General features: G+C 42.2%; 1 protein-coding gene across 10 annotated transcripts in view; it reads right to left on the reverse strand.

Annotated features, from left to right (window-relative positions):
• Positions 1 to 26,128, reverse strand: part of OBSCN (obscurin, cytoskeletal calmodulin and titin-interacting RhoGEF) — a 268,339-nt gene that overhangs the window by 148,224 nt on the left and 93,987 nt on the right. For 6 of the 10 annotated variants that reach the window (XM_039365275.1, XM_039365274.1, XM_039365273.1 and 3 more), the window contains 14 exons: positions 25,648 to 25,914; positions 22,946 to 23,212; positions 19,172 to 19,435; positions 18,423 to 18,689; positions 17,900 to 18,163; positions 14,060 to 14,326; positions 12,785 to 13,051; positions 8,963 to 9,226; positions 7,139 to 7,405; positions 5,144 to 5,407; positions 3,800 to 4,060; positions 2,482 to 2,748; positions 1,354 to 1,620; positions 960 to 1,226 (listed from right to left, as the gene is read on the reverse strand). In XM_039365275.1, the coding sequence (XP_039221209.1) occupies positions 960 to 1,226; positions 1,354 to 1,620; positions 2,482 to 2,748; positions 3,800 to 4,060; positions 5,144 to 5,407; positions 7,139 to 7,405; positions 8,963 to 9,226; positions 12,785 to 13,051; positions 14,060 to 14,326; positions 17,900 to 18,163; positions 18,423 to 18,689; positions 19,172 to 19,435; positions 22,946 to 23,212; positions 25,648 to 25,914 (3,720 nt within the window). The remainder of the gene's footprint in view (positions 1 to 959; positions 1,227 to 1,353; positions 1,621 to 2,481; positions 2,749 to 3,799; positions 4,061 to 5,143; positions 5,408 to 7,138; positions 7,406 to 8,962; positions 9,227 to 12,784; positions 13,052 to 14,059; positions 14,327 to 17,899; positions 18,164 to 18,422; positions 18,690 to 19,171; positions 19,436 to 22,945; positions 23,213 to 25,647; positions 25,915 to 26,128) is intronic. The other 4 variants (XM_039365276.1, XM_039365278.1, XM_039365279.1 and 1 more) reach the window with 4 other exon arrangements.

Genomic DNA, 26,128 nt, shown 5'->3' on the forward strand with positions numbered 1-26,128 from the left:
GCCTTCTTGGAACTGGCTCCACATCCACTTACACTACATGATCCTGGGGATGCAGCAATGATCATAAGTGTGAACAACAGTCTTAAGTCACTTTGTTCAGTGCTGTTGTAACTTTGAATGGTCATTAAATGAATTGTTGTAACTCATAGACTACCTGTATACCAAATCCACTGATTAATAAAATAGCTTCTCCCTCTCTCTATCTATCTATGTATTAACAAAATTAAGAGGCGTTCTTGACTTACAAAACATTTATTTAGCAACCATTCAAATTTACCATAGCAAATTTGTGCTTATGATTATGATCATCCCCATGATCATATAATCAAAATTTGGGTGCTTGAAAATTGGCACATATTCACAATGGTTGTACGGGGATTACGTGATCACCGTTTGTGACCTTCCCAACCGGCTTCCGATGAGCAGAGTCAATGGGAGAAGCTGGATTCACTTAATGACTGCATTATTCACAGTAAAAATAGTCCTAAAAATGTGCACAAATCACTTAACAACTGCTTTGTTTAGCAACAGAAATTCTGGGGCCAATTGTGGTCATAAGTCGAGGACTCTTTGTAGGGTATGAATCTTTTCAGATATTTAAATTTAGTAGCTGGAGCAGTGAGCCAGAACACACCAAGTTGTGGTTGATTAGCTGAAGAGAGCTGGCCCCTGGGTGAGGCAATTTGCACTGTGATTGGTTGCTGTGAGTGAAAAGGGGATGTTCCCTTGTTTCCCGCCTTTTTTCTTCTGTGCGCTCTTTTGTGCTCTATAATTTTACCTCATGATGTTCCTGCTGTGTCGATTTACCTCATGATGCTCCTCTTTGCCTCACTATCTATACTATGTATATATATTGATGGAAAACATATATAAAACTAGAAGTTTCTGCCAGCCTTTCTGATTCCATTTTGACACCGGCTGTGCAATTCCCTGACAGAACGCTTTTAAAAAACACATACCTTGCACAGATAACAGGGCAGATGTGGTTTGGTCTCCAACGATGCATGAATACTCTCCGCTGTCTTCAGCTTCCAGGTTAAGAATGAGTAATTCATGGATGCCCCCATTCTGTCTGATGTCATATTTGGGACCAGCGTGAATTCTTGCACCATCTTTGCACCACTCTGCTGGGGCTTTCGGGAGGGTCACCTCACAGCAAAACCTGGCCGTGCTGCCCTCATGTGCTTTCTCACCCTTCAGCCGCTGTGTGAATTCTGGCTTGAGGGCTGCAGAGGTCAAAACGAATGGGAGAAAATTTTAAAAAAATTTAAAAAGTTCCTAGCAGCCTCTCTGATTCCATTTGGACACCGGCTGTGCAATTCCCTGACAGAACTCTTTTAAAAAAACCCATACCTTGCACAGATAACAGGGCAGATGTGGTTTGGTCTCCAACGATGCATGAATACTCTCCGCTGTCTTCAGCTTCCAGGTTAAGAATGAGTAACTCATGGATGCCCCTATTCTGTCTGATGTCATATTTGGGACTAGCGTGAATTCTTGCACCATCTTTGCACCACTCTGCTGGGGCTTTTGGGAGGGTCACCTCACAGCAAAACCTGGCCGTGCTGCCCTCATCTGCTTTCTCACCCTTCAGCCGCTGCGTGAATTCTGGCTTGAGGGCTGCAGAAGTCAAAACGAATAGGAGAAAATTTTTAAAAATTACATTATTTTTATTAAGTGACAGTTCCCACCAATTTCTGAAAAAATAGGAGCCTGGGGAAAATTGGTTGTACAGGATCAATGTATGTTTGATGTCCCAGGAAGTAAAATATTATGATTAAACATTATTTATTTCATAAACATTCTTGAAAGGGATAGACCTAAGACGAAAGAGGTGAAATGCATATCTATATCTATATATTTATCTGTATCTATACCTATATCTATATCTAGCTAGCTCGTTGTCTAGCTAGCTCGCTGTCATTTATATGTATATAAATCATCTTATCACCTCTGTCACCTTTTAATTTTTTCAATGGCTCATTTGAATTTGAATTTTCATAAGAAGAATATTCATATTCTTCATATAAAAAATTTAATATCTATGGATGTATATTTTTTCATCACATGAAAATTACACATACGAATGAGCAAAATGAAAAAATTAAAATGTTAACAGGGACAATCGGTATGTTAGTTGTCTTATGCATGCTCCCTTAGGGACCTCTTAAAATATAGGGTGGGATCCACAGAAGTTGTTAGAATTAAAAGTGTGAAAGTTAGTAACTGAGACAACACAATAGGGTAAGATGATCCAGACTTTTAAAAAATCTGTTACAAAAACTGAATTCTTTACAATCAAGCAACAGGAGACAATTTATTTATTTATTTATTTATTTATGAGACTTATATACCGCTTTAAGTGCAAGCACTCTCTAAGTGGTGAATGAATTCTAATCCTGCTTTAGGCTTGACAGTTGGCTGGGTGACTTTGAACCAAATACCAGGTGACAGTTCTAGTCTGATTCAAAAAATTCATACCTTGCACAGATAATGTGGCAGAAGTGGTTTGGTCTCCAACACTGCATGAATACTTTCCACTGTCTTGGGGTTCCAAATTATGAATGAGTAAGTCACGGATGCCACCATCCTGTCTGATGTCATATTTGGGACTAGCACAGATTCTTGCACCATCTTTGCGCCACTCTGCTGTGGCTTTAGGGACGGTCACCTCACAGCGTAATCTAACGGTGCTGCCCTCATCTGCTTTCTCATCCTTCAGCCGGTGTGTGAATTCTGGCTTGAGGGCTGCAGAGTCAAAAAGAACAGGCATAAGTAAAACATTTAACCCTTCTTCCATTAAGTGAAATTCTGAGCAATTTCAGAAAAATAGAAGCCTGTTGAATAAAGATTCTAAAGCAGCGGTCCTCAACCTTTGCAGCTCTACGGCCTGGCTGGGGATGGGGGAGGCCATTTTCTGAATAGGTAGGCCTGGTAGGTTGGGGGTTCGTGTTCTACAGGACCATGGATATTTAATGTCCCAAGTAAAAATTGACAGCGATGAAACATTATTCAATAACAGAATAACAGAGGCGGAAGGGACTTGGAGGTCTTCTAGTCTAACCCCTTGCTCAAGCAAGACATCTTATACCAATGGTGGAGAACCTATGGCACGGATGCCAGAGGTGGCACTCAGAGCCCTCTCTGTGGGCACGCACGCCGTCACCCCAGTCCTAGGCCTTCAGCTGGGTTTTATAAAACCTTTTTGCTTTAGGCCTCCGCTGCTGTGTGCAAAAAAAACAGGTTCAATCAATCAGTCAATTTCAACTTCTCGCAGAGAAAAAAAAGTTCTCGCAAAGTTGGAATTGATTAATTGAACTTTTCAGTCTCACCCAGTTATCATCGCAGCCATGCTCACCCAATGGGCTACACACCCCATGGGCCACACCCACTCGGCACTCAACGATATATAAGTGGGTTTTGGGTTGCAGTTTGGGCACTCAGTCTCTAAAAGGTTCGCCATCACTGCCTATACCATTCCAGACAAATGTTATGCAATCTCTTCTTGAAAACCTCCAATGTTGGAGCATGCACAACTTCTGAAGAGAAGTCCTTCCACTGAGTAATTGTTTTCATTGTTAGGAAATTCCTCCTTAGTTCCAGGTTGCTTCTCTCCTTGATTAGTTACCATCCGTTGCTTCTTGTCCTGCCTTCAGGAGCTTTGGAGAATAGCTTGACCCCCCTCTTCTTTGTAGCAGCCCCTGAGATATTGGAACACTGCTATCATGTCCTCCCTGGTCCTTCTCTTCATTAAATGAGACTTACATATTATCTATTAATAAATTTGTGCACATTTTACCGTTAACAGTCAAAACGGCTGAAGTTTTCTGGTCTCCACAAATACAGGTGTAACGTCCAGCATCCTCAACTTCTAAACTGCTGATCACCAACTTCGCGACAGCCGCTTCCTGTCTGAATTGGTATTTGTCCCCTTTTAATTTGTTTCCTTCCTTCACCCATTCCACGGGAGCAGCTTTGGTGAGTTCACAATGCAAGGTGGCTGTTTCATTTTCGGTGGCTGACACATCCTTCAGTTCCTGTTTGAATTGGGGAGGTAGGGCTGTAGGACATAAGAGGAGGATATGAAATTGTCCAGGGTAGATGGACTTTGGACAAGGTTAAGTCAGAGGTAGGGAATTGGGGTGAGAGCAAAATAGGATATGTACTTTCCTTCCTTCCTTTATATTTCTTTTCCTTTCTGTCTCTCACCCTGTTGCCCTTCCTTCCTCCCTCCCTCCCTCCCAACCACCTTTTCCTTCTTCCTTCCTTCCTTCCTGTTTCCTGCCTTCCTTCTTTCCTCCCTCCCCTCCTCCTCACTTCCTTCCTTCCTTTTTCCCTCCCAACCTCCCTGTCACTTTTCCTTCCTTCCTTCCTTCCTTCCTTCCTTCCTTCCTTCCTTCCTTCCTTCCTTCCTTCCTTCCTTCCTTCCTTCCCTCCCTCTTTTTACATTGTCATTCCTCTTCCTTCTTTTCATTTCTTCATATTTTCTTTCTTTCCTTCCTTCCTTCCTTCCTTTTCTTCTGTTCTGTTCCAGAGTAAGGGATGGATTAGAAGATGTCCAAGGTCCCTTCCAATCCTATTGTTCTAGAACAGGGGTCCCCAACCCCCGGTCTGTGGACCAGTAACGGTCTGCAGCAGGCCAGCAACCGGTCCACACAAACAAGCAAAGCCCCATTCATGGGATGCAGGCAGCACACAAAATCACACACCCTCTGGTCCACAGAAAAACCTCTCTCCATGGAAGCAGGCCCTGGTGCCCAAAAAGGTTGGGGACCTCTGTTCTAGAATATCTCAGACTTATGTTTTTGAGCACACACAAAGATCATGGAAGACAACTCAGGAGCCTTTGGCCTTCACCATCAGCTTTAATAAACAACTGTGTCAAGACAAAGCCATATGATGTTCAGACCTTGGACATTTTCTCACTTCTGATTCTCCATTGGAAAATGCAAGGGTTTCCTAGAACCATATCTGAAAACCATTGTTCTAGAACTAAAGACCAATACTGGCAACACAACAGGAAGAAGAAAGGTTTCCAGTGAACGGGAGGCAGACTGTGAAAGACAAACCACAAGCTGACATCCACAAAGGAGGCAAAAAAAACAGATTTGCCAAATACCGAACTCAAGATAGGTTGACTTACCACGGACTGCCAGAGCCCCCGTCGTTTTATGATCACCACAGACACAGGAGTATTCTCCTGCATCTCCAAGATCAAGGTTGTGGATCACACACTCTACCACAGGGCCTTCCTGCTTCAGATTGTATTTGTCATTTGCACGCAGTGTCTTGTGTTTCTTTTTCCACTCCACCGTAGCTGTTTTTGTCAGCTCGCACCGAAGAGCAGCTGTTCCACCTTCTGAAGCTTCTTGGTCCTCCAGACCTTTCTTGAACCTCGCAGGGATGGCTGGACGGGTTCAGGAGGAAGAAAGACGGTGAATACCCAGATGCTGAAGAAAAGGATCCATTTGGGGGCCCCATTGACCATTCTCCCCCTTTCCTTTCAAGTTCTGTTAGCCATAAACATTGGCAAGATCCATTAGCAGGGCTGTCTTCTAGAAGACCTCCAAGATCCCTTCCAAATCTGTTACAGGTAGTCCTCAATTTACAACAGTTCATTTAGTGACCATTCAAAGTTACAGTGGCACTGAAAAAAGTGATTTATGACCATTTTTCAGATATATGATGGTTGCAGCATCCCCACGGTCACGTGATCAAAATTCACACATTTGACTCGTATTTACTAACACAGTTGTAAGGTGAATCTGGCTTCCCCATTTACTTTCCTTGTCAGAAGATCACAAAAGGGGAATCACATGACCCCTGGACACGGCAACCGTCGTAAATACGAGTCAGTTGCCAAACATCTGAATTTTGATCACCGTGGGGATGCTGCAATGATTGTTAAATATGAAAAATGGTTGTAAGTCAGTCTTTTCAGCGCCATTGTAACTTTGAATGGTCACTAAATGAATGGTTGTAAGTCAAGGACTACTCATAATGAGGCATTATGTATTGGAGGGTTACTAGAGTTCGACTCTTTATACAATCCTTATCTTTAGCAGGTTTGAACCGGTTCTTATCAGAATTCATATTCCTCACAGACAGCCTGCTGTGTTACTTCAAAGAACTAGAAACATCAAAGACACTCCTAGTTACCAAAATTGCTGAAAGGGGCCTCCCTCTCCTGTTCCCATCAGCAACAAATTGTAATATGGCATCAGATACAACGGTCATCTGGAGGATCCATAGCAAATGAATGAATATTATCTGTACTTTATATATTGTGAAATATAAGGATATTTCTTAGCTGTGGGGTCCTTGGTGCTCTCTTGCAGATGTTTCATGACCAAACTAGGCAATATGATCAGTGCTAGAAGGGAGTGGGTCTAGCAAACCCCACTCCCTTCCTGAACTGATGATGTTATATAGTTAGGTCATAAAACATTTGCGAGAAAACCACCGAACTTAGAGAGCATCAAGAACCCTATAGTTCTTCTCCTTCTCTTTCTCCTCCTCCTCTTCCTCTTCTCCACAAGCCCCTCTCTCTTCTAGCACTGATTATGTTACCTAGAAGGAATTTGCTTAGAACAGTGGTTCTCAACCTTTCTAATGCCACGACCCCATAATACAGTTCCCCATGTTGTGGTGACCCCAACCACTTATACATCACCGGGTGCCAGGGGCGTGGCCAAAGAAAAGGGGAAAAAATGGCGGACAGCCTTGTTTGGCGACCCCCGTGAAATGGTCGTTCGACCCCAAATGGGGTCCCGACCCACAGGTTGAGAACCACTGGCTTAGAAGTTCTCCTCCTCCTTCTCCCTCCCGCCCTCCTTTCCTCCCCCATCCTCCTCCTCCTTGTCCTCCCTGCAAACCCAACCCTTTGAGTACTGATGACATTACCTAGCTGGGTTATGAGATGTCTGCAAGAAAACCACCAAGTTCAGAGAGCACCAAGAACTCCATAGTTCGACCCCAAGCTATGAATATTCTCTTCTATTGATCTTACTCAGCCTCGAAGCGCTGTAAAGATCTTTTGACCTCTTTCTCACATCTAAGATGACCAGAGGAAACCTAGAAGTTCTCTTCGTTTTACATGTATCGGATATGACTATTGGAAACAAAACTTTTTATGTACCATTCACCCTTAAGAAAGCTGAAGTCTTCGAATCGCCAACAGTGCAACTGTAATCCCCAGTATCGGCCAGTTGCAAGTGATGGACCACCAGTTCAGCAACCACACCTTCCAATTTCATTTCGTATTTGTCGCTGGGCTTCAGAACGTCGCTGCCCTTCCACCACTTCACAAGGGCAGGGGTTTTGGTCAGCTCGCACTGCAGAGTGGCGGTGCCATCTTCGGCAGCCTCAAGGTTCTTCAGGTCGACTTTGAAACGTGGCGGTAAGGCTGGAGAGAGTAAAGAAGACATTTGAGGTCATTCATCACCTCAGTTGGAATAAATCCACAGGATTCCTCTTAAGGATTATGTGTAGAATCACTTACAGGTAGTCCTCAACTTACGACCACAGTGAAGGTCCAAAATTTCCATTGCTAAGCAAGACAATTGTTAAGTGAGTTCTGCCCCATTTGATGACCTTTCTTGCTGCAGTTGTTAAGTGAATCCCTGCAGTTGTTAAGTTAGTCACATGGTTGCTAAGTGAATCTGGCTTCCCCGTTGTTACAAGGTCGCCAAAGGCGACCACATGAACCTGGGACACTGAAACCATCATAAATATGAACTGGTTGCCAAGCATTTAAATTTCGATCATGGGATCGTTGGGATGCTGCAATGGTCGTAAGTGTGAAAAATGGTCATAAGTCAGGTTTTTTCAATGCCAATGTAACATTGAACGGTCACTAAACAAATGGTTATAAGTCAAGGATGATCTGTACTCTCCTAATCCAACCGTAGACATAATTTTTCCGGCTTTTCCAGTAAAATGGTGCAATTAAAGGGACTAGATCAGTGTTTCTCAACCTTGGAAAATTTAATATGGGTAAACTTGAGCGCCCAGGATTCCCTGGGGAGGATGCAGGGCCAGATAATCTTAACGGTCCTTTTATAACTCTAAGATCCAAACTGAAATTTAAAAGGATGGGAGCTCAGGTTGTCACAGAAACTGGATGTAGAAACTGGAGGAAAAAAAGAAACTTACCCGCACTGTGGACTGTTTCCCAAAAGTAGCCTAAAACTCTAAACAGGCACCAAAGATTGTGCTTAGTGCTCTCTGGGCTTGATGGTTTTCTTGCAGATGTTTCATGACTCATGATCAGTCCGACACTGATCACTTGCCACTCATCACTAGGTAACTGATGACGTTACCTAGCTGGGTCTTCAAGAAAACCATCAAGCTCAGAGAGCACCAAGAATCCCACAATCTTCTTCCTCTTCCTCCTCCTCCTCTCAGCAAACCCCATTCCCTTCCAGTACTGATGATATTCCCTAGTCCAGTGGTTCTCAACCTTTTTAATGCCGCGACCCCCAACCGGTTGTAAGTCGAGGACTACTCAACCGGTCGTAAGTCGAGGACTACTCAACTGGTGCAGCACCGTTTGCAGAATGGGACTTTTGGCGGGCTCAGCAGGGCAGAGACAGCCTGGACAATCCCTATTGGCTTTGGAAAGCCAATAGAATTAGACTCTATTCAAGAGAGTCTCTTCTATTGGCTTTCAAAAGCCAATAAAATAAAAGGGAGTAGCACAGCTAAGGAAAAGGGGAAAAAAATGGCAGACTGCATTGTTTGGCGACCCCCGTGAAATGGTCGTTCGACCCCAAATGGGGTCCCGACCCACAGGTTGAGAACCACTGCCCTAGATGGATCATAAAATGTTCTGCAAAAAAACAATCCAGCTCAGCGAGCATCAAGGACCCCACAATTCATCCCTGAGCTACAGATATTCTCAAAGAATATCACCAACATGTCCTTTTAATCAGGGAGAGGAAGAGAGAGGTGTCATATTTACCTTGCACACTGATAGAGGCTGACGTGGTTTGATCTCCACAAATACAGGAATATTCTCCTGCATCCTCTTCTGTCACATCCTGGATTGTGAGCTCCACAACATTTTCTTTCTGTTTAATTTTATATTTTGCACTTGGTTGGAGCGCCTGTGCATCTTTTCTCCAATCCACCGCAGCAGTTTTATTTAATGCACAGCGCAGAACGGCCGTCTTTCCTTCCAAGAGCTCTTGGCTTTTGAGTTCTTCTTGGAAACGCACAGGTAGGGCTGTGGAACATAACACCGACAGGGTGTGGGTCATTTTAAATTTCAGAATTTTGAGATTTGCAAAAGGGAGCTTTTGCAAGAATGCAAGATGAAAGGAACTCAAGGAAAGGAGCATCTGAAGGGTGCAGCCAGCTGGGTTTATGACACAATGTGCATAATACATGACATCATCACTTCCATTTGCATGATGATGTCACGGTATAATGGACAACATTCATTGTACAAATGCAATTTGTAATTTGAAGCTGGTTGTTCTGCTGCATGCTAAAGATCAACATCCTTTTTTATTGTTTTTATTGCTATTACAGTTTTAGAATGGTTTTAGTGTTTAAATCATGTTATATTTTTTGAAGGGGATGTGGAAGGGGAAGGAAAGAAGAAAGGTAGGGAAGCAGGAAGGAAGGGAGGGAGGGAGGGAGGGAGGAAGGAAGGAAGGAAGGAAGGAAAGATAGAAGGAAGGAAAGATAGAAGGAAGGAAAGATAGAAGGAAGGAGGGGGAAGGACCGAAGGAAGGAGAGAGGAGGGAGGAAAGAAAGGGGGAAGGAGAGAGAAGGAAGGGAAGGAGGGAGGGAGAGAGGGAGGGATGAAAGAAGGAAAAAAAGATTACCCGGAGGAAGAAAGGACAAAGAAAGAGGGAGAGAGGGAGGGAGGATGGCATCTATACAGATATTGAATGAATGAATGAATGAATAGATGGGTGGATGGATAAATAAATCATAAATAAATCAAAGATTTCTATTAAAGACACATTTTCAGCTGAGATGTCACCTTCTTGTTTTAAAGATCAAAATAAATTTGAACCCCACAAATGTATACAGTAAAGCATGATAGCCCTGTTCTGCTTTTCTACATCATTTGGATTTCATCAAACATTTTAGATGAAAAAAAAACATTCTTTTTCTAAAGTATTATTCTTCCAGTTTGTGGAATTCATATTTTTTCCTGTTTCACCAAATGCTTTTCATAAAGAAGACAGGAAAGGCGTAGGCATTTTTCTCTGCACAAATAACTCAGTTGGAACTAGCACATGAGTCTAGAAATAGATATATAACTGCAAGCAACAATAGTACAAAAACAATTCAAAAATCAGAAGTTCAGGAACAAAAATAAAATACTTCCAAAATAGCATTTTAATGGGTCCAGCAGAAAAAATCTTTAAAAAGAAAGAAATTAAAAGAAGGCAGCTGATAAAAAAAGAATTAAAAAGAAGGAAGAAAAGAAAGTTTCCTGAATACCTTTATAAACAATTGAATTAAAATATCTTTAAAGCAGTGGTTCTCAACCTGTGGGTCGGGACCCCATTTGGGGTCGAACAACCATTTCACGGGGGTCGCCAAACAAGGCTGCCCGCCATTTTTTCTTTGGCCACGCCCCTGGCACCCGGTGATGTATAAGTGGTTGGGGGTCACCACAACATGGGGAACTGTATTATGGGGTCGCGGCATTAGAAAGGTTGAGAACCACTGCTTTAAAGGAACAAATGTAGAGACACAATGCAAAATATCCTTTGGAATTGGCTCAAATTCTGGACTAAGATGAAAGTTTAACATGGAATTTCCAGTGTTAAATTTTGCAGTGTTTAGTTTTGGAATTTTGTCATGTTAGAAATGAAAGCGTAGGATTAAAATATTGTATTAGGAGAGCCAATTTCATGTGCTCCTTTTAGCACAAAGATCATTCTGGAAATCTCCAAATGAAGAGAAAGTGGAATATAAAACTAATCAATAAATAAAAACATGGAAATATGCATTTGTAAAATGTCAACATCCTTCTTAAAATGCAGGGCCTAGAAATAGATTTGTTAAAGGTATAGTCTGTCCAACACAGACTAGAAAAAAATAATATCATTTTATAAGCTAATGTTGAAATGCATTTAGAGTTGAAAAATCAACATATTTTTGAAAGGTGCTAAGTTAAAAAAAAGAGTATATATTTCATTGCAAGAGGTGTTTTCTGATTCCTGTTTTGATTCAGAAGGCATTAATATGAGGGTCAGTAAGGTGTAGTGATTAAGGTGCTGGGCTAGGTATCAGGAAATGGGGAATTCCAGACCTGTCTTAGGCATAGAAGACTGGTGGGTGGGTGACTTTGGGCCAATTACAGGACACGGTAAGTTCTAATCCTACCTCAGGCATTAAAGCCAGCTCGGTGATCAGGGGATGGTGAGTTCTAGTTTTCTCTTAGGCACAAAAGTCAGCTGGGTGACTTTGGGCCAATCATCAGGAGGTGGTGAGTTCTAGTTCCATCTTAGGTATGAAAGCCAACTAGGTGACTTTGAGCCACCCCCCCCCCTCAGCCCAGCCCACCTCACAATGTTGTTGTGGGGAAAATAAAAGTAGTAAGTCATAGAACGCCCAGAACGGAGTTCCGGCACCTTTTTGGGATGGAACCTTGTAGGGTAGGCAAGGCGGGTTGTATGACATGTGTGAGTTCCGGCACCTTTTTTTTTTTTTACAAAAAAAGCACTGGGAAGAAGTATTATTATGTATACTTGCCACCTTGCATTACTTATAAAATAATAATGGTGGGATAAAAATCTAATAAATAAATAAACTAAATATAGGATGTAGGACACAATTAAAGAAATACATTTCAAAAATGCAGAATCAATTCTTGGCATTGTAGAAGAAGAAAGAAGAAAGAAGCTAACTGAAAGAAATTGTTTTAGATAGTTGGAATATTTTGTTAAGGGACTGTGATTTTTGCCCTGAAAAAAATAATATGTCCCTGTATCAAAAAGCACCAACATTCCATGTGGGAATGCATAGATTTGTAAAATCAAGGAATCTTAGCATGTTGTGATAAGTATTAGCAAAGTTTGAATATTGTTATGTGAGAGGAGAAAAGAGACCACACTGGAGTTTTGCAGAATCAAGAAGATTTTGTTTTGAGAGAAATATCTTAATTTGCAGAAGATATTAAGAGAGAAGAAATGGTAGCATAATTTTAGGAAATTGTAAGAAAGAAAGAGATTTGTGATATATGAAAAGACAAAGGCTGTCTACTGACTTGAGCTAGCTATTTTCAAAGGCCAGCATTGTGGAAGATACTTTCAACCCGTAAAAATCTGCCTTCACAACCTAAAAGTATTGTGTAGCTAGGGTTTCCAACATGGATATGGAATCTTCTTTTTGCAAAGTAAGTACCCATCATCAAACCAAGAACACAGAATGTGAGGAGTCTGAAGAAGTTGTTAAATATGTAAGAAGGTCCAGATGTGGTGGGACAAAATCTTGCTTAGGAATTTTGGGACTGTAGCCTCATGTTCTGGAGAACATCAATTTGGAGAACCTCATGTTGGAGAATGTCATGCTGGAGAACCTCATGGGGCAAAGCTTAATTTAAGGACCTTCTGAGGGTCTCAAGCAGACAACTCAAACCCTGATGAGAACTGACATTGCCAAAATAGTTGTAACCACCATCAGTCAAGGTATGACACTCTTGTTAACTTTGGACACAAACAGGGTTACTTGACCAAGTGACCAAAATGGAGACAAGACATCACAATGCAAACTACACAAGATGATTAATACAACAGACTATGGAACAACTGATTACCATGAACGGTCAAGACGGCTGTGGTCTTCTGATCTCCACACACACAGAAGTAATCTCCCGTGTCCATCACTTTCAGATCTCGAATCAACAATTCAGCAACAGGACCCTCCTGTCTCATTCTGTATTTATCGCTTGGCTTAAGAGTTTGTGATCCTTTCTTCCACTGTACCTCAGCCCCAGCTTTAGACATCTCACAATGGAGAGTAGTGGTGGTATCTTCAACAGCTTCCCGGTTCTTCAGCCCTTCTTTGAAAAGAACGGGCAGAGCTGAGAAGATGGCAACAAGGACAGAGTTGAAAAGTAAGCATGGAGGAACAAAGAGATGGAACAAAGAGATTTTGTTCATAGGACATTTACTGCATCATACAAGCATGGAAGTCAAACAGAGCAAAACAAGAACTTATGGATTGGGAGAATACTATGTTAGACATTTTTATAGAATTATTGTCCAACAGGGACACACTGGGAAGACAAATAATGGTATGATGTTTAAAGCATATGGTCATTTCTGAGGCACTTACATTCCAGGTTTACCCAAGAAAGAATCTGTTCTTGATTCCTTGAGGTTCTTCTTTACTCAATCATAGCAATTCTAAGTTCCAAGCATTAAAAAAGTGGTTGAACATATATATTTTAGGCTGAATAGTAGCTGTGAAGTTAATATTTGCTATGGATTTATCTGAACTGCTTAGATCAGTGGTTCTCAACCTGTGGGTCGGGACCCCATTTGGGGTCGAACGACCATTTCATGGGGGTCGCCAAACAAGGCTGTCCGCCATTTTTTTCCCCTTTTCTTTGGCCACGCCCCTGGCACCCGGTGATGTATAAGTGGTTGGGGGTCACCACAACATGGGCAACTATATTATGGGGTCGCGGCATTAGAAAGGTTGAGAACCACTGGCTTAGATAATTATAATAAATGGGTCTTCTCGCCCATTACTGAAATCCTTTTGAAGGCCCCAAATTGAGGAAAGTTCTTATGAACATTACGACAATCTCAGCTCTTAATAAGAAGAATCTGATGTTTGGATACCTTCAGAAATAAGAAAAATGGTTTTTTAAATAAAAAGATTAAAATTCGATTGAGGGAACTAAACTTTGCTGATATCTATTCAAACGTGGTGATTCTAAGATAGTTGATGAAAGATTGTCAACATATATAGTCCAGCTCTAGCACAAAGATCAGGATTTCAGGAGAAACTAAAAGGCTGAGAAAGACCAGGAGATCAAGGGAACCAATAGAAGAAATATATATGTGGAGAGATAAAGGTTTACCCTTGACTTCTAAAGATGCTGTGGTTTGCTGTTCTCCAGATACACAAGCATAGATTCCGGAATCAGTTACTTCCAAGTTCTGGATGACCAGTTCAGCAATTTTTCCTTCGTGTTTCATTTTATACTTGCTTCCTGGCTTAAGGATCTTGTGTCCTTTCTTCCACTCTATGGGGGCAGATATTTTGTTCAGCTCACACTGGAAAGTGGCAACTTTGCCTTCCAGAGCTTCTTCGTCCTTCAAGGATTTGGTGAAGAGGACTGGCAGGGCTGAAGAATGGAGAATGATAGGACAGAAGTCCATCAGGGTTAGCTGGGAGCACAAACAACTCCTTCCTTAGCAAACAATTGGGGTCATTAATTACGATGCATAATTCAACCTAATCATTTTCCTTAATGGGTTATTGTATGAGATGTGTTCAATCCCTGTGGATCCCCATCTTGTCAGAGCGCAAAAGCTTGGAAATTACCATTTTAACCTCCAGCTTATGGAGTTTACAATCTGGAATTCTTGCAAACTCAGCTTGACTTCATCATTAGATGTAAAAAATATCACAGCGTTGTAGGTTCATTGGTCTCGAGAATACAGATAGTCCTTGACTTAAAGACTGCAATGCAGCCCAACTTTTCTATTGCGGAGCAAAATAGTTTTTCAGTGACTTTGGCCCCATTTGATGACCTTTCTTGCCACAGTTGTTAAGAGAACCACTGCAGTTGTTACATAAGTCACACAGTTTTTATGTGAATCTGGCTTCCCCATTGACTTTGGTTGTCAGAAGTTCGCAAAAGGGGATCACGTGATCCCAAAATACTACAACCATCATAAATACATGCTAGTGCAAATTTTGATCCCCATGGGGATGTTACAGTGGGTCATAAATCACTTTATTCAGTCTTGTAACTTCGGTCACTAAATAAATGGTTGTAAGTCAAGGACTACCTGTACCAGTGATCATATGGATCCCAATTCATGGACGAATTAAGGAGAGTGTGGGCTGATGATTGGACTAGATCAGGCTTCCCCTATGTTGGCAATTTCCAGCAGTGTGGACTTCAAATCCCAGAATTCCACAGCCAGCAGGACCATTGATTAGAATTCTGAGTCTTGAAATCCACATGCCTAAAAAATTACCATATTTGGGAAACACTATATTAGATCATGCAGAGAAGACCATTGAGATAGGGCTAGTTTTTTAGCTAGAATTTCTGTATAAATAATATCTGACTCATTAAAAAAAAATATGTAGACATTTGCCTCCAGTTTCAAATGGATCCCATAGAGAGGATGCCGCTAACAGCAGGATCCCTGATTTCAGTTCATGCTCATTTGGAACATAAACATAAAATGATAGAACTGGAGAGGGCCCTTGGAGGTCATCTAGCCCAACCTCCTGCTCAGCCAGGAGACTCTGAACCATTCTGGGCAAATGGTTGTCCAGTCTCTTCTTAAGTCTCTTGTGGGTGATCCATTATTGGATCACCCACAAGAGACTTGGAATTCTGGGATTTGAAGTCCACACTGCTGGAAATTGCCAACATAGGGGAAGCCTGATCTAGTCCAATCATCAGCCCACACTCTCCTTAATTCGTCCATGAATTGGGATCCATATGATCACTGGTACAGGTAGTCCTTGACTTACAACCATTTATTTAGTGACCGAAGTTACAAGACTGAATAAAGTGATTTATGACCCACTGTAACATCCCCATGGGGATCAAAATTTGCACTAGCATGTATTTATGATGGTTGTAGTATTTTGGGATCACGTGATCCCCTTTTGCGAACTTCTGACAACCAAAGTCAATGGGGAAGCCAGATTCACATAAAAACTGTGTGACTTATGTAACAACTGCAGTGGTTCTCTTAACAACTGTGGCAAGAAAGGTCATCAAATGGGGCCAAAGTCACTGAAAAACTATTTTGCTCCGCAATAGAAAAGTTGGGCTGCATTGCAGTCTTTAAGTCAAGGACTATCTGTATTCTCGAGACCAATGAACCTACAACGCTGTGATCCATTATTGGATCACCCACAACTTCTGGGAGCAACTTCTGTTCCACAGATTGAATGTTTGAATTGTCAGGAAGTTTTTCTTAGTTCTAGGTTGGTTCTCTTCTTGATTTAATTTCTATTCATTGCTTCTTGTCCTGCCTTCAGTTGCTTTGGAGGGCAGGTTAATCTCCCTCTTCTTTGTGGCAGCCCCTCCAATTTTGGAACACTTCTATCATATCACCCCTAGTCCTTCTTTTCACTAAATTACACATACCCAATTCCTGCAACCATTCTTCATGTTTTAGCTTCCAGTCCCCTAATCATCTTTGTTGCTCTTCTCTGTACTCTTTCTAGAGTCTCAACATCTTTTTTACATCGTGGTGACCAAAACTGGATGCAGGATTCCAAGTGTGGCCTTACCAAGGCCTTGTAAAGTGGTATTAACACTTCACGTGATCTTGACTCTATCCTTCTGTTAATTCAGCCTAAAACTGTGTTGGCTTTTTTGGCAGCTGCAGCACACAGCTGGTGCATATTTAAGTAATTGTTCACTAGGACATCTATTGCTCAAAGAGTTTAATCCTTTGAAACTATTAACTATGCCATTAACATAGATTAATAGAACATTATTCATCTCTTATGTTGTTTAATTTTCGCTCCCTGTTATTACATTTCTACAGGACATATAGGAGTCTAGGACAGTGGTTCTCAACTGTGGGTCGGGACCCCATTTGGGGTCGAACGACCATTTCACGGGGGTCGCCAAACAACGCAGTCCGCCATTTTTCCCCCCTTTTCCTTAGCTGTGCTACTCCCTTTTATTCTATTGGCTTTTGAAGGCCAATAGAATAGACTCTCTTGAATAGAGTCTAATTCTATTGGCTTTCAAAAGCCAATAGGGATTGTCCAGGCTGTCTCTGCCCTGCTGAGCCCGCCAAAAGTCCCATTCTGCAAACGGTGCTGCACCAGTTGAGTAGTCCTCGACTTATGACCGGTTGAGTAGTCCTTGACTTACGATCGGCTGGGGGTCGCAGCATTAAAAAGATTGAGAACCACTGGTCTAGGAGGATCTAGCAACAAAGTTGGATAACTACCTATACAGATTTATAAATCAGGTGCAGGTATATCTTCCAATCCACTAACAGAATCTTATTGCTGAATTTAGCATTTAACAGCCGGACAAGAAGTGATGGATGGAAGAACTAAAGAGAAATTTCCTGATGGTGAGAGGAATTAAACAGTGGAATGGCTTCCCCTCCAGAAGTTGTGGTTGCTCCATCCCTGCAGGATTTCAAAAAGATATTGGACAGTCATTTGTCTGGAATGGTATAAGGCAGAGGTGTCAAACTGCCAGCCCATGGGCCGGATGCGTTACGCAGAAACCGCACCTACCCCAGCTCCGGCAAGGGGAAAAAGTCGCTATACGTCACGACACGTTACGTGACACGGTGAGTTTAACACCCCTGGTATAGGGTATCCTTCTTGAGTAAGGGGTTGGACTAGAAGACCTTTAAGGTACCTTCCAACTCTGTTATTCTGTATTTTGAATTAGTCTCTTCAGCCATTTCCCAGTGCAAGTTTAAATAAGGCCTTCTCCCAATAGTTGCTGCAAACTTTTGGATATCCCGAAAGGGATGTTGAGGAAGAAATGTTTTGACCTCTTCCCTTGGAAACCAAAACGTTTTAAAGACTAAGATCCCATTTTATAAGACTGCAAGATTGATGATCATAAGTCAAAGAATGGTTTATGAAGAAGAAGCAAGTTAGACGTAAAAAGATGAACTGCGATGCTGAGTTTCATTGAAGAAGTAGAAAATTAAAGACTTTAAGATACAGTGATTAAGGGTGTTACCATTTATGGTCAATTTAGCTGTAGTCTTCTGGGCTCCACATTTGCAAGTATAATCTCCAGAATCAGCAATGTCCAAGCCTTGGATCATCAGTTCAACACAAGGACCTTCCTGTTTTAACTGGAATTTTCCATCTGGTTTCAGCAGCCTGGATCCCTTGTACCACTCCACAGTTGCTGCTTTGTTCAGCTTACACTGGAAAATGGTCGATTCCCCTTCGGTCACTTCCTGGTTTTTTAATTCTTCTTGGAAAAACACGGGCAGTGCTGAAGGACGCGACATGGAGAAAGACAGGATCAAATTACTGCTTGAATTAGATCTTGATGGATAAAACCCTTGCGATGTTTGAAACATACCACGAGGGGGGGGGGGGGAATCAGGAAAACCAAAACAAGGCTTATGAAATTTTGGAGAAGATCCTGCTTCTGAAACTACATTAGAAGTAATTGCATTTCAGGTGATTGATGAAAGAGTTATCAGGAGAAACTAAGAAACCCAAGGAAGATCAGTTGCAAAGCGTATTACCGTTCACTTTCAAAGTTGCTCTGGTCTTCTGATCCCCACACACGCAGGTATAACTTCCAGCATCTGGGACCTCCAGATCTTGGATGGAAAGCTCCGCAAAGCGCCCTTCAAGTCTCATTCGGTACTTCTCACTCGGTTTCAGTACTTCTTCATCCTTCATCCACACGACCGAATCCACAGCTTTGGTCAACTCGCAATGCAGAGTGGCAGTTCCACTCTCAGTCACCTCCTGGTTCTTCAGTTGAGTTTTGAAATGTGCAGCCACGGCTGAAGGGCACAGAAGGAGATGTTACTACATCAACAGCAGCAAGTTATAGGGAAGACTATTTCTCTCACACACACATGTCCTAGTGTGACACCCATGGATTACCATCTGGTGTGTTCTCAACAGTTGCTACCCATTCCAAATTTGGAAGATGGTCCCCAAAGTAGACTTCTCCTAAGGTCAAAAGTTGAACACACACAAGACAGAATTATTTGGAGAAACAGGATTCAGCCTTGCTTAAAACGGACACGAGGACTATTTTCACCTGCTCTACCAATGCCAATGCTCAGAAACAATTTGCAAAGCATCCTTTCCTGTCAAGCTGAAAAGGAAAGCAGAGATCTTCAGGCCTGAAGAACGCACAGAAGGCCAAGGCAAAAGAGAGTAAACCAAGATGGTCAAACTTTGAAAGGACACCAATATAGGGGTGTAGGAACACCTCCATAAGATAAGCAAAGCTGTGCTTTGATTTGGCTTTTTTTACCGTTCACGGTTAAGACTGCAGTCGTCTGTTGGTCTCCAGAAATGCAGGTATAATCTCCAGCGTCTTTCAAGTCCAGATCATGAATTGTCAACTCGACGATGGCACCTTCTTTCTTCATTCGGTATTTGCTGCCCGGCCGTAAAGTTTTTTGTCCTTTCACCCACTCCACTGGAGCGGGTTTATTTAATTCACAGCAGAGAGTAGCTACTCCACCTTCCAGAGCTTCGGCATTCTTCAGTTTATCTTTAAAGCTGACGGGTGCAGCTGGAGGATGAAGGGTTACAGACAAAAATATGGAGTGTGCGCATAAATACAAGAGGATCACTTAGCAATATTAGATTCAAGTTATATTATAAAGGAGGTCAAATCGGCAAATGCATCAAATGCAAAGAAAATGAGTAGAACTTTGATTGCACTCATTTGACCACCCCCTTTAGACAACCATGTTTCTAGCCCCAGAATATAGACAGGTAGCCATGAGGAGCTGTTAGGACAATACAGGGTGGTGGAGAGATCTTTTTGAAGTGATTTAAACAAGAGAGCAAGAGTCTTTTAAACTGACTATGGGTTTTGAGACAGAGATGATAGATTGATAGATACAAATAGACAGACAGACAGATAGGCAGGCAGGCAGGCAGAGAGAGAGAGAGAGATTGAAGGACAGCTGGGTGGATAGATAGATAGATAGATAGATGGATGGATGGATGGATGGATGGATGGATGGATGGATAGATAGATAGATAGATAGATAGATAGATAGATAGATAGATAGACAGATAGATAGATAGATAGATATAGACAAAATGTGGATGGATGGATGGATGGATGGATGGATACATGGATGGATGGATGGATGGATGGGATAGATAGATAGATGGATGGATGGATAGATAGATAGATAGATAGATAGATAGATAGATAGATAGATAGACAGACAGACAGACAGACAGACAGACAGACAGACAGACAGACAGACAGACAAACAGACAGACAGACAGACAGATGCAGGGCTTTTTTTCTCATAGAACGCCCAGAACAGAGTTCCGGCACCCTTTTTTTTTTTTAGAAAAAAAGCACTGGCTAGATGGATGGATAGCTAGATATAGACAAGATAGATATAGACAAAACATAGATGTGGATGGATGGATGGATGGATGGATGGATGGATGGATGGATGGGATAGATAGATAGATGGATGGATGGATGGATGGATAGATAGATAGATAGATAGATAGATAGATAGATAGATAGATAGATAGATAGACAGACAGACAGACAGACAGACAGACAGACAGACAGACAGACAGACTGCTAGATGCAGGGCTTTTTTTCTCATAGAACGCCCAGAACAGAGTTCCGGCACCCTTTTTTTTTTTAGAAAAAAAGCACTGGCTAGATGGATGGATAGCTAGATATAGACAAGATAGATATAGACAAAACATAGATGTGGATGGATGGATGGATGGATGGATGGATGGATGGATGGATGGATGGATGGATGGGATAGATAGATAGATAGATAGATAGATAGATAGATAGATAGATAGATAGATAGATAGATAGATAGATAGATAGATAGATAGATAGATAGATAGATAGATAGATAGATAATAAGAGGGGGGGATGATATAATGGTATGTGTGAATGACCTTGGGAGACAGGAGGGAGAGTTGCAGATTGGAGAACTGGCAGATAAAAGGTGTCTCCATCGACTGAAAGAAAAGGGACGTGGAAAGCCTTTCAGAAGGGACCCTCTCTAGTTTTTCAGGCAGGGAAAAATATTTTCAATTTTGAAAATTCTGTTCGTGTAGCCTTACAATACAGGTAGCCCCAAAGGTGATTTTTCAAAAAGCAACTGGACTTTGTTTTTCCCTGTAGTTGTTTCTCTATTAATCCAAGAAGCTTCTTCAGATCTGACTTAATGGTGGCGGATGGAAGGATTTATACAGGTAGCCCTCGACTTACAACTGTTCATTAAATGACTGTTCAAAGTTACAATGGCACTGACAAAAGTGACTTATGACAATTTTTCGCAGTTACGATCTTTGAAGCATCCCCATGATCTTGTGATCAAAATTCAGATGCTTGGCAACTGGTTCATACTTATGACGGTCGCTGTGCCCCAAGGTCATGTGATCCCCTTTTGTAACCTTCTAACAAGCAAAGTCAACGGGGAAGTCAGATTCACTTAACAACCAGGTTACTAACTTATCAACTGCAGTGATTCATTTAGCAATTGTGGCAAGAAATGTCGTAAAACAGGGCAAAACTCATTTAACAAATGTCTCACTTAACAACAGAAATGTTGGGCTCCATTGTGGTTGTAAGTTGAGGACTATCTGTATTCCTTGCACTCATCTGGCTGTTAGCACTCTCTCTGAGAGTTGTTGAGACCACTTGAGGTTTATTTGAGCCCTCAGGGTTACCTGAATAGTGCAAATGGGTGTGCAGCCTTCTTGGAACTGCTGAAAGGACTCTGGTGCAAACAGGAGACAGGTGGTGTCATATCTCTCCCCCCTTTGCTGAGAGTGTTCAGTCTTAATGTAGATGGCCTTTTTCACCCCTTTTTCAAACCAGTGATCCTCTCTGTCCAGAATGTGGACTTTGCTTTTAAATGCAGATGGACGACTGAATCTGGTCCAATGGGTTTATTCTCCTATGTCAGTGGTGGTGAACCTATGGCACGCATGCCAGAGGCGGCACTCAGAGCCCTCTCTGTGGGCACGCACGCCATGCCCCAGAGATGGCAACCGTCCCTCTTCAACCAGCCATCCGCTAACTCGCCAAGGTCCCACGTGGCCAGATGCATCCCAGCATGGCTGGTTTCCCTTCCCCTCATCCTGTTCCTCCTGGCCTCACATGCTCTCCTTTTCCAGGGCACAACCCACTGCATTGCCTCCTCAGCTGTCCGCTGGCCATCCAGCTCAGAGGCGGCTTCTCTGAACTGCTGACAGCGGGCTGCGGAGTCCCAAAGTGCACCGGCTGAGGGGCCAGCAGGCTGTGACTGCTGACGGACACTGTCGGCCCCCATGCGCTTGCTGGCCTCTGTGTGAGGGGATTGATGGTGTCAGGCAGCAGCTGCCCCAGCCCGTCTCACCTTGCCCTGTGACAATGGCACCCCCGCTCTGCCTTGCCTTGCCTCACCCCACAGGATGAGCCTCCTGCCTACCACCCCACCTGCCAGAGACCGCATGGATCTCCCCCAATGTTGCCCAGCCCCCACAGGTGTCCCTCCCCATGATCAACATCAAGGTGACCACACCCACCTTGGCCACACCCATCCAGTCTGCCATGATTACTATAGCCACACCCACCCAGTGGGTCATGCCCACCTGGCACCCGGCGATAAATAAGTGGGTTGCAGTTTGGGCACTCGGTCTCTAAAAGGTTCGCCATCACTGTCCTATGTTGTGCCAGGCGTTTGTGAAGTGATTGTTTTGTTTCTTCAGTGAACAGATCTGTACATGTCTCACTGCACTATAGCCTCCATCACCCATTGGCAATATTCAGGTGACCCCGCGGGCACAGATAAACCTTCAAGTGGCCTCAGAAAGAGATGACTGCCAGGAATATAAATCCTTCCATTCGCCAGCATTCAGTCAGAACTGAAGAAGCTTCTTGGATGTAAGGTGAAATGTCTTTAAGGAAAAACAAAGTCCAGTTGTCTTTTGAAAATATATACCTTTGGGACAACCATGACTGAGAATCTCCACAGACATTTGTACAAAGAAAGAGCAAGCGAAGATGAGGAACATGTCCATCATCTTTCCCTACCGTGGACTTTGATCTGAGCTGTGCTCTGCTTCTCTCCCGCATTGCAAGTATATTTTCCTGCATCCTCCGGTTGTGCATGGTGAATCAGCAGCTCAGCCACACAGCCATCCTGTTTCATCTCATACTTCTCGCTCGGCCGAAGGAGAGTCGCACCTTTCTTCCATGCCACTGTGACCTCTGGTGCGGCAAGGACGCAGCACAAAACAACCGTCTCGCCCTCTTTCTTTTCCACATCTTTAAGCTCTTCCTTAAAAATGGCAGGGGCCGCTAAAAGGCACGATCAGGATAAGGAGGCAAAGTAAGGTTTTGGAGGAAAACTTGCATGTGAGCTGATATGGCAACAGAAAACAAATTGGATTTGTACAGGAAAACACAGTCCGCTCAGTTTGGGCAGCAGCAGAGTGCAATAAGTAAATCTTCTAAATAAATAAACCACCTAGCACTGATGATGTTATCTAGTTGGGTAATGAGACATCTGCAAAGAAACAACCAAGTTCAAAAGACACCAAGGACCTTACAGTCCTTCTTGTCCTCCTTCTCTTCCTCCTCCTTTCTATAAACTCCCCTCTCTTCTAGTACTGATGATGTTACCTAGCTGGGTCATGAGATGTCTGAAAGAAAACAAGTAACCTCAGGGAGCACCAAGGACTGAGGGAATGAGATATGATGAAATGAATGAGATATGATATATGAGATTGAGATATGACGTATGAGATATAAGATATGAAATGTGAGGTATGAGCGAAATGAGATATGAGGTATATCGTATGAGATATGAAGTATGAGATATCATATATGAGGTATAATTGAGATATGAATGAGATATGGGGTATCAGATATGAAATTGAGATGTGATACGAGATATGAGACATGAGGTATGAGGTGTGAGATGTGAAGTATGAGGTAAAAGATTGAGATGAGATTGAGATTTGAGATATGAGATACAAGATATCATATGTATGAGATTGAGATACGAATGAGATATGAGGAATGAGGTATCAGATATGAAATTGAGATGAGATACAAGATGCGACACATGAGATATGAGGCATGAAGTATGAGATATGAAGTATAATATTGAGATATGAAATTATGTACAAGGTATAAAATATGAGATATGAGATAGATTTGAGATACGATATGAGATATGAGGTATAAGATATGAGATGAAATGACCTCCAAGGTTCCTTCCAACTTTATTATTATTATTATTATTACACAAGATATGATATGAGTATCAGGTAGGTATGAGATACGAGGTATGAGGTATGAAATATGGTATAATATTGAGATATGAGATTGAAATATATGAGGTATGAGGTATAAGATATGAAATTGAGATACAAGATATGAGATAAGAGTATCAGGTATCAGGTATGAGATACGAGGTATGAGATATGAGATGTGAGGTATAATACAATGGTGAAAAAAGCAAGGTTCTACATTTAGGCAAGAAAAACCAAATGCACAAGTACAGCATAGGTGGCACCATGCTCAATAGTCGTAACTGTGAGACGGACCTCGGAGTCCTAGTAGACAATCACTTAAATATGAGCCAGCAGTGTGCTGCAGCTGCCAAAAAGGCCAACACAGTGCTAGGCTGCATTAACAGAGGGATAGAATCAAGATCACGTGAAGTATTAATACCACTCTTCAATGCCTTGGTAAGGCCACACTTGGAATACTGCATCCAGTTTTGGTCACCACGATGTAAAAAAGATGTTGAGACTCTAGAAAGAGTACAGAGAAGAGCAACAAAGATGATTAGGGGACTGGAGGCTAAAACATATAAGGAACGGTTGCTAGAATTGGGTATGTCTAGTTTAACGAAGAGAAGGACAAGGGGGGACATGATAGCAGTATTCCAATATCTCAGGGGCTGCCATAAAGAAGAGGGAATTAAGCTATTTTCCAAAGCACCTGAAGGCAGGACAAGAAGCAACGGGTGGAAACTAATCAAGGAGAGAAGCAACCTAGAACTAAGGAGAAACTTCCTGACAGTGAGAACAATTAATCAGTGGAACAGCTTGCCTCCAGAAGCAGTAAATGCTCCAACACTGGAAGTTTTTAAGAAGAGACTGGACAGCCATTTGTCCGAAATAGCGTAGGGTTTCCTGCCCGAGCAGGGGGTTGGACTAGATGACCTCCAAGGTCCCTTCCAACTTTACTACTATTACTATTACATACTGAGATATGATTGAAATATGCGAGGTATAAGATATGAGATTTGAGATACGAAGTGTGAAGTATATGATACAGATATGAGATATGAGTATCAGGTATGAGGTATAAGGTATGAGATATGAGGTATAATATTGAGATATGAAATAGAGATATGAGGTATAAGATATGAGATGAGATACAAGATATGAGATATGTGTATCAGATATAAGAGATATAGGAGATTCTGATGTGAGATATGAGATGAATGTAAGCAATGCCCGATTGAATTGGACCCATCTAGGCTAGTCCAACCCTCTTCTTCTCACAGAGGTCTACCATGCCCAAGCAAATCATCTCAGCCTTTTCAAAAATCAAAAGGAACACCTGCGCTTGAGTAAATGCTGGAATCCCTCTTTCTCTCGAGACCCTGAGATTCTCCACCCATTTTTTCCTACCAATCTCAGGGATGGAGAACTTCAGAAGACCATTACGTCCAGAATTGCTTTCAATACTGGCAAACATTATCAAAGCTCTCCTACCTGTCACCTCCACCCGTGCAGAAGTCTTCAAGTCTCCACTTTTACAAATATATTCCCCTGCATCCGACGGCTTTGCGTCCCGGATGACGAGTTCAGTCACGGGACCTCGTTGCTTGAATTCGTATTTGTCCCCCGCTTCCAGGACTACATTGCCCTTCATCCACTGCACAGGGACGTCTGATTTGTTAAGCTCACAAGTAAGACGGATTTTATTCCCTTCCTGTGCTTCTTTGTTTTGCAGTTCTTGGTTAAAAACTACCGGCAGGCCTAAAATACAAAAAAAAGATGAAACAGGAAGGAAGAGAAATAAACCATTTTTAAAAAAACTAATCATATTGGTATACAGATAGTCCTTGACTTACAAGAGTTTGTGTGGTGACCATCTGAAGTTACAAGGGCACTGAAAAAAGTGATTTATAACCATTTTCCACACTTAACGACCATTGCAACATCCCATGGTCACATGATCAAAATTCAGATG

This window comes from Crotalus tigris, unplaced genomic scaffold, assembly GCF_016545835.1.
Source record: "Crotalus tigris isolate CLP2741 ecotype Arizona unplaced genomic scaffold, ASM1654583v1 scf7180000020019.1302030, whole genome shotgun sequence".
NCBI lineage: Eukaryota > Metazoa > Chordata > Lepidosauria > Squamata > Viperidae > Crotalus > Crotalus tigris.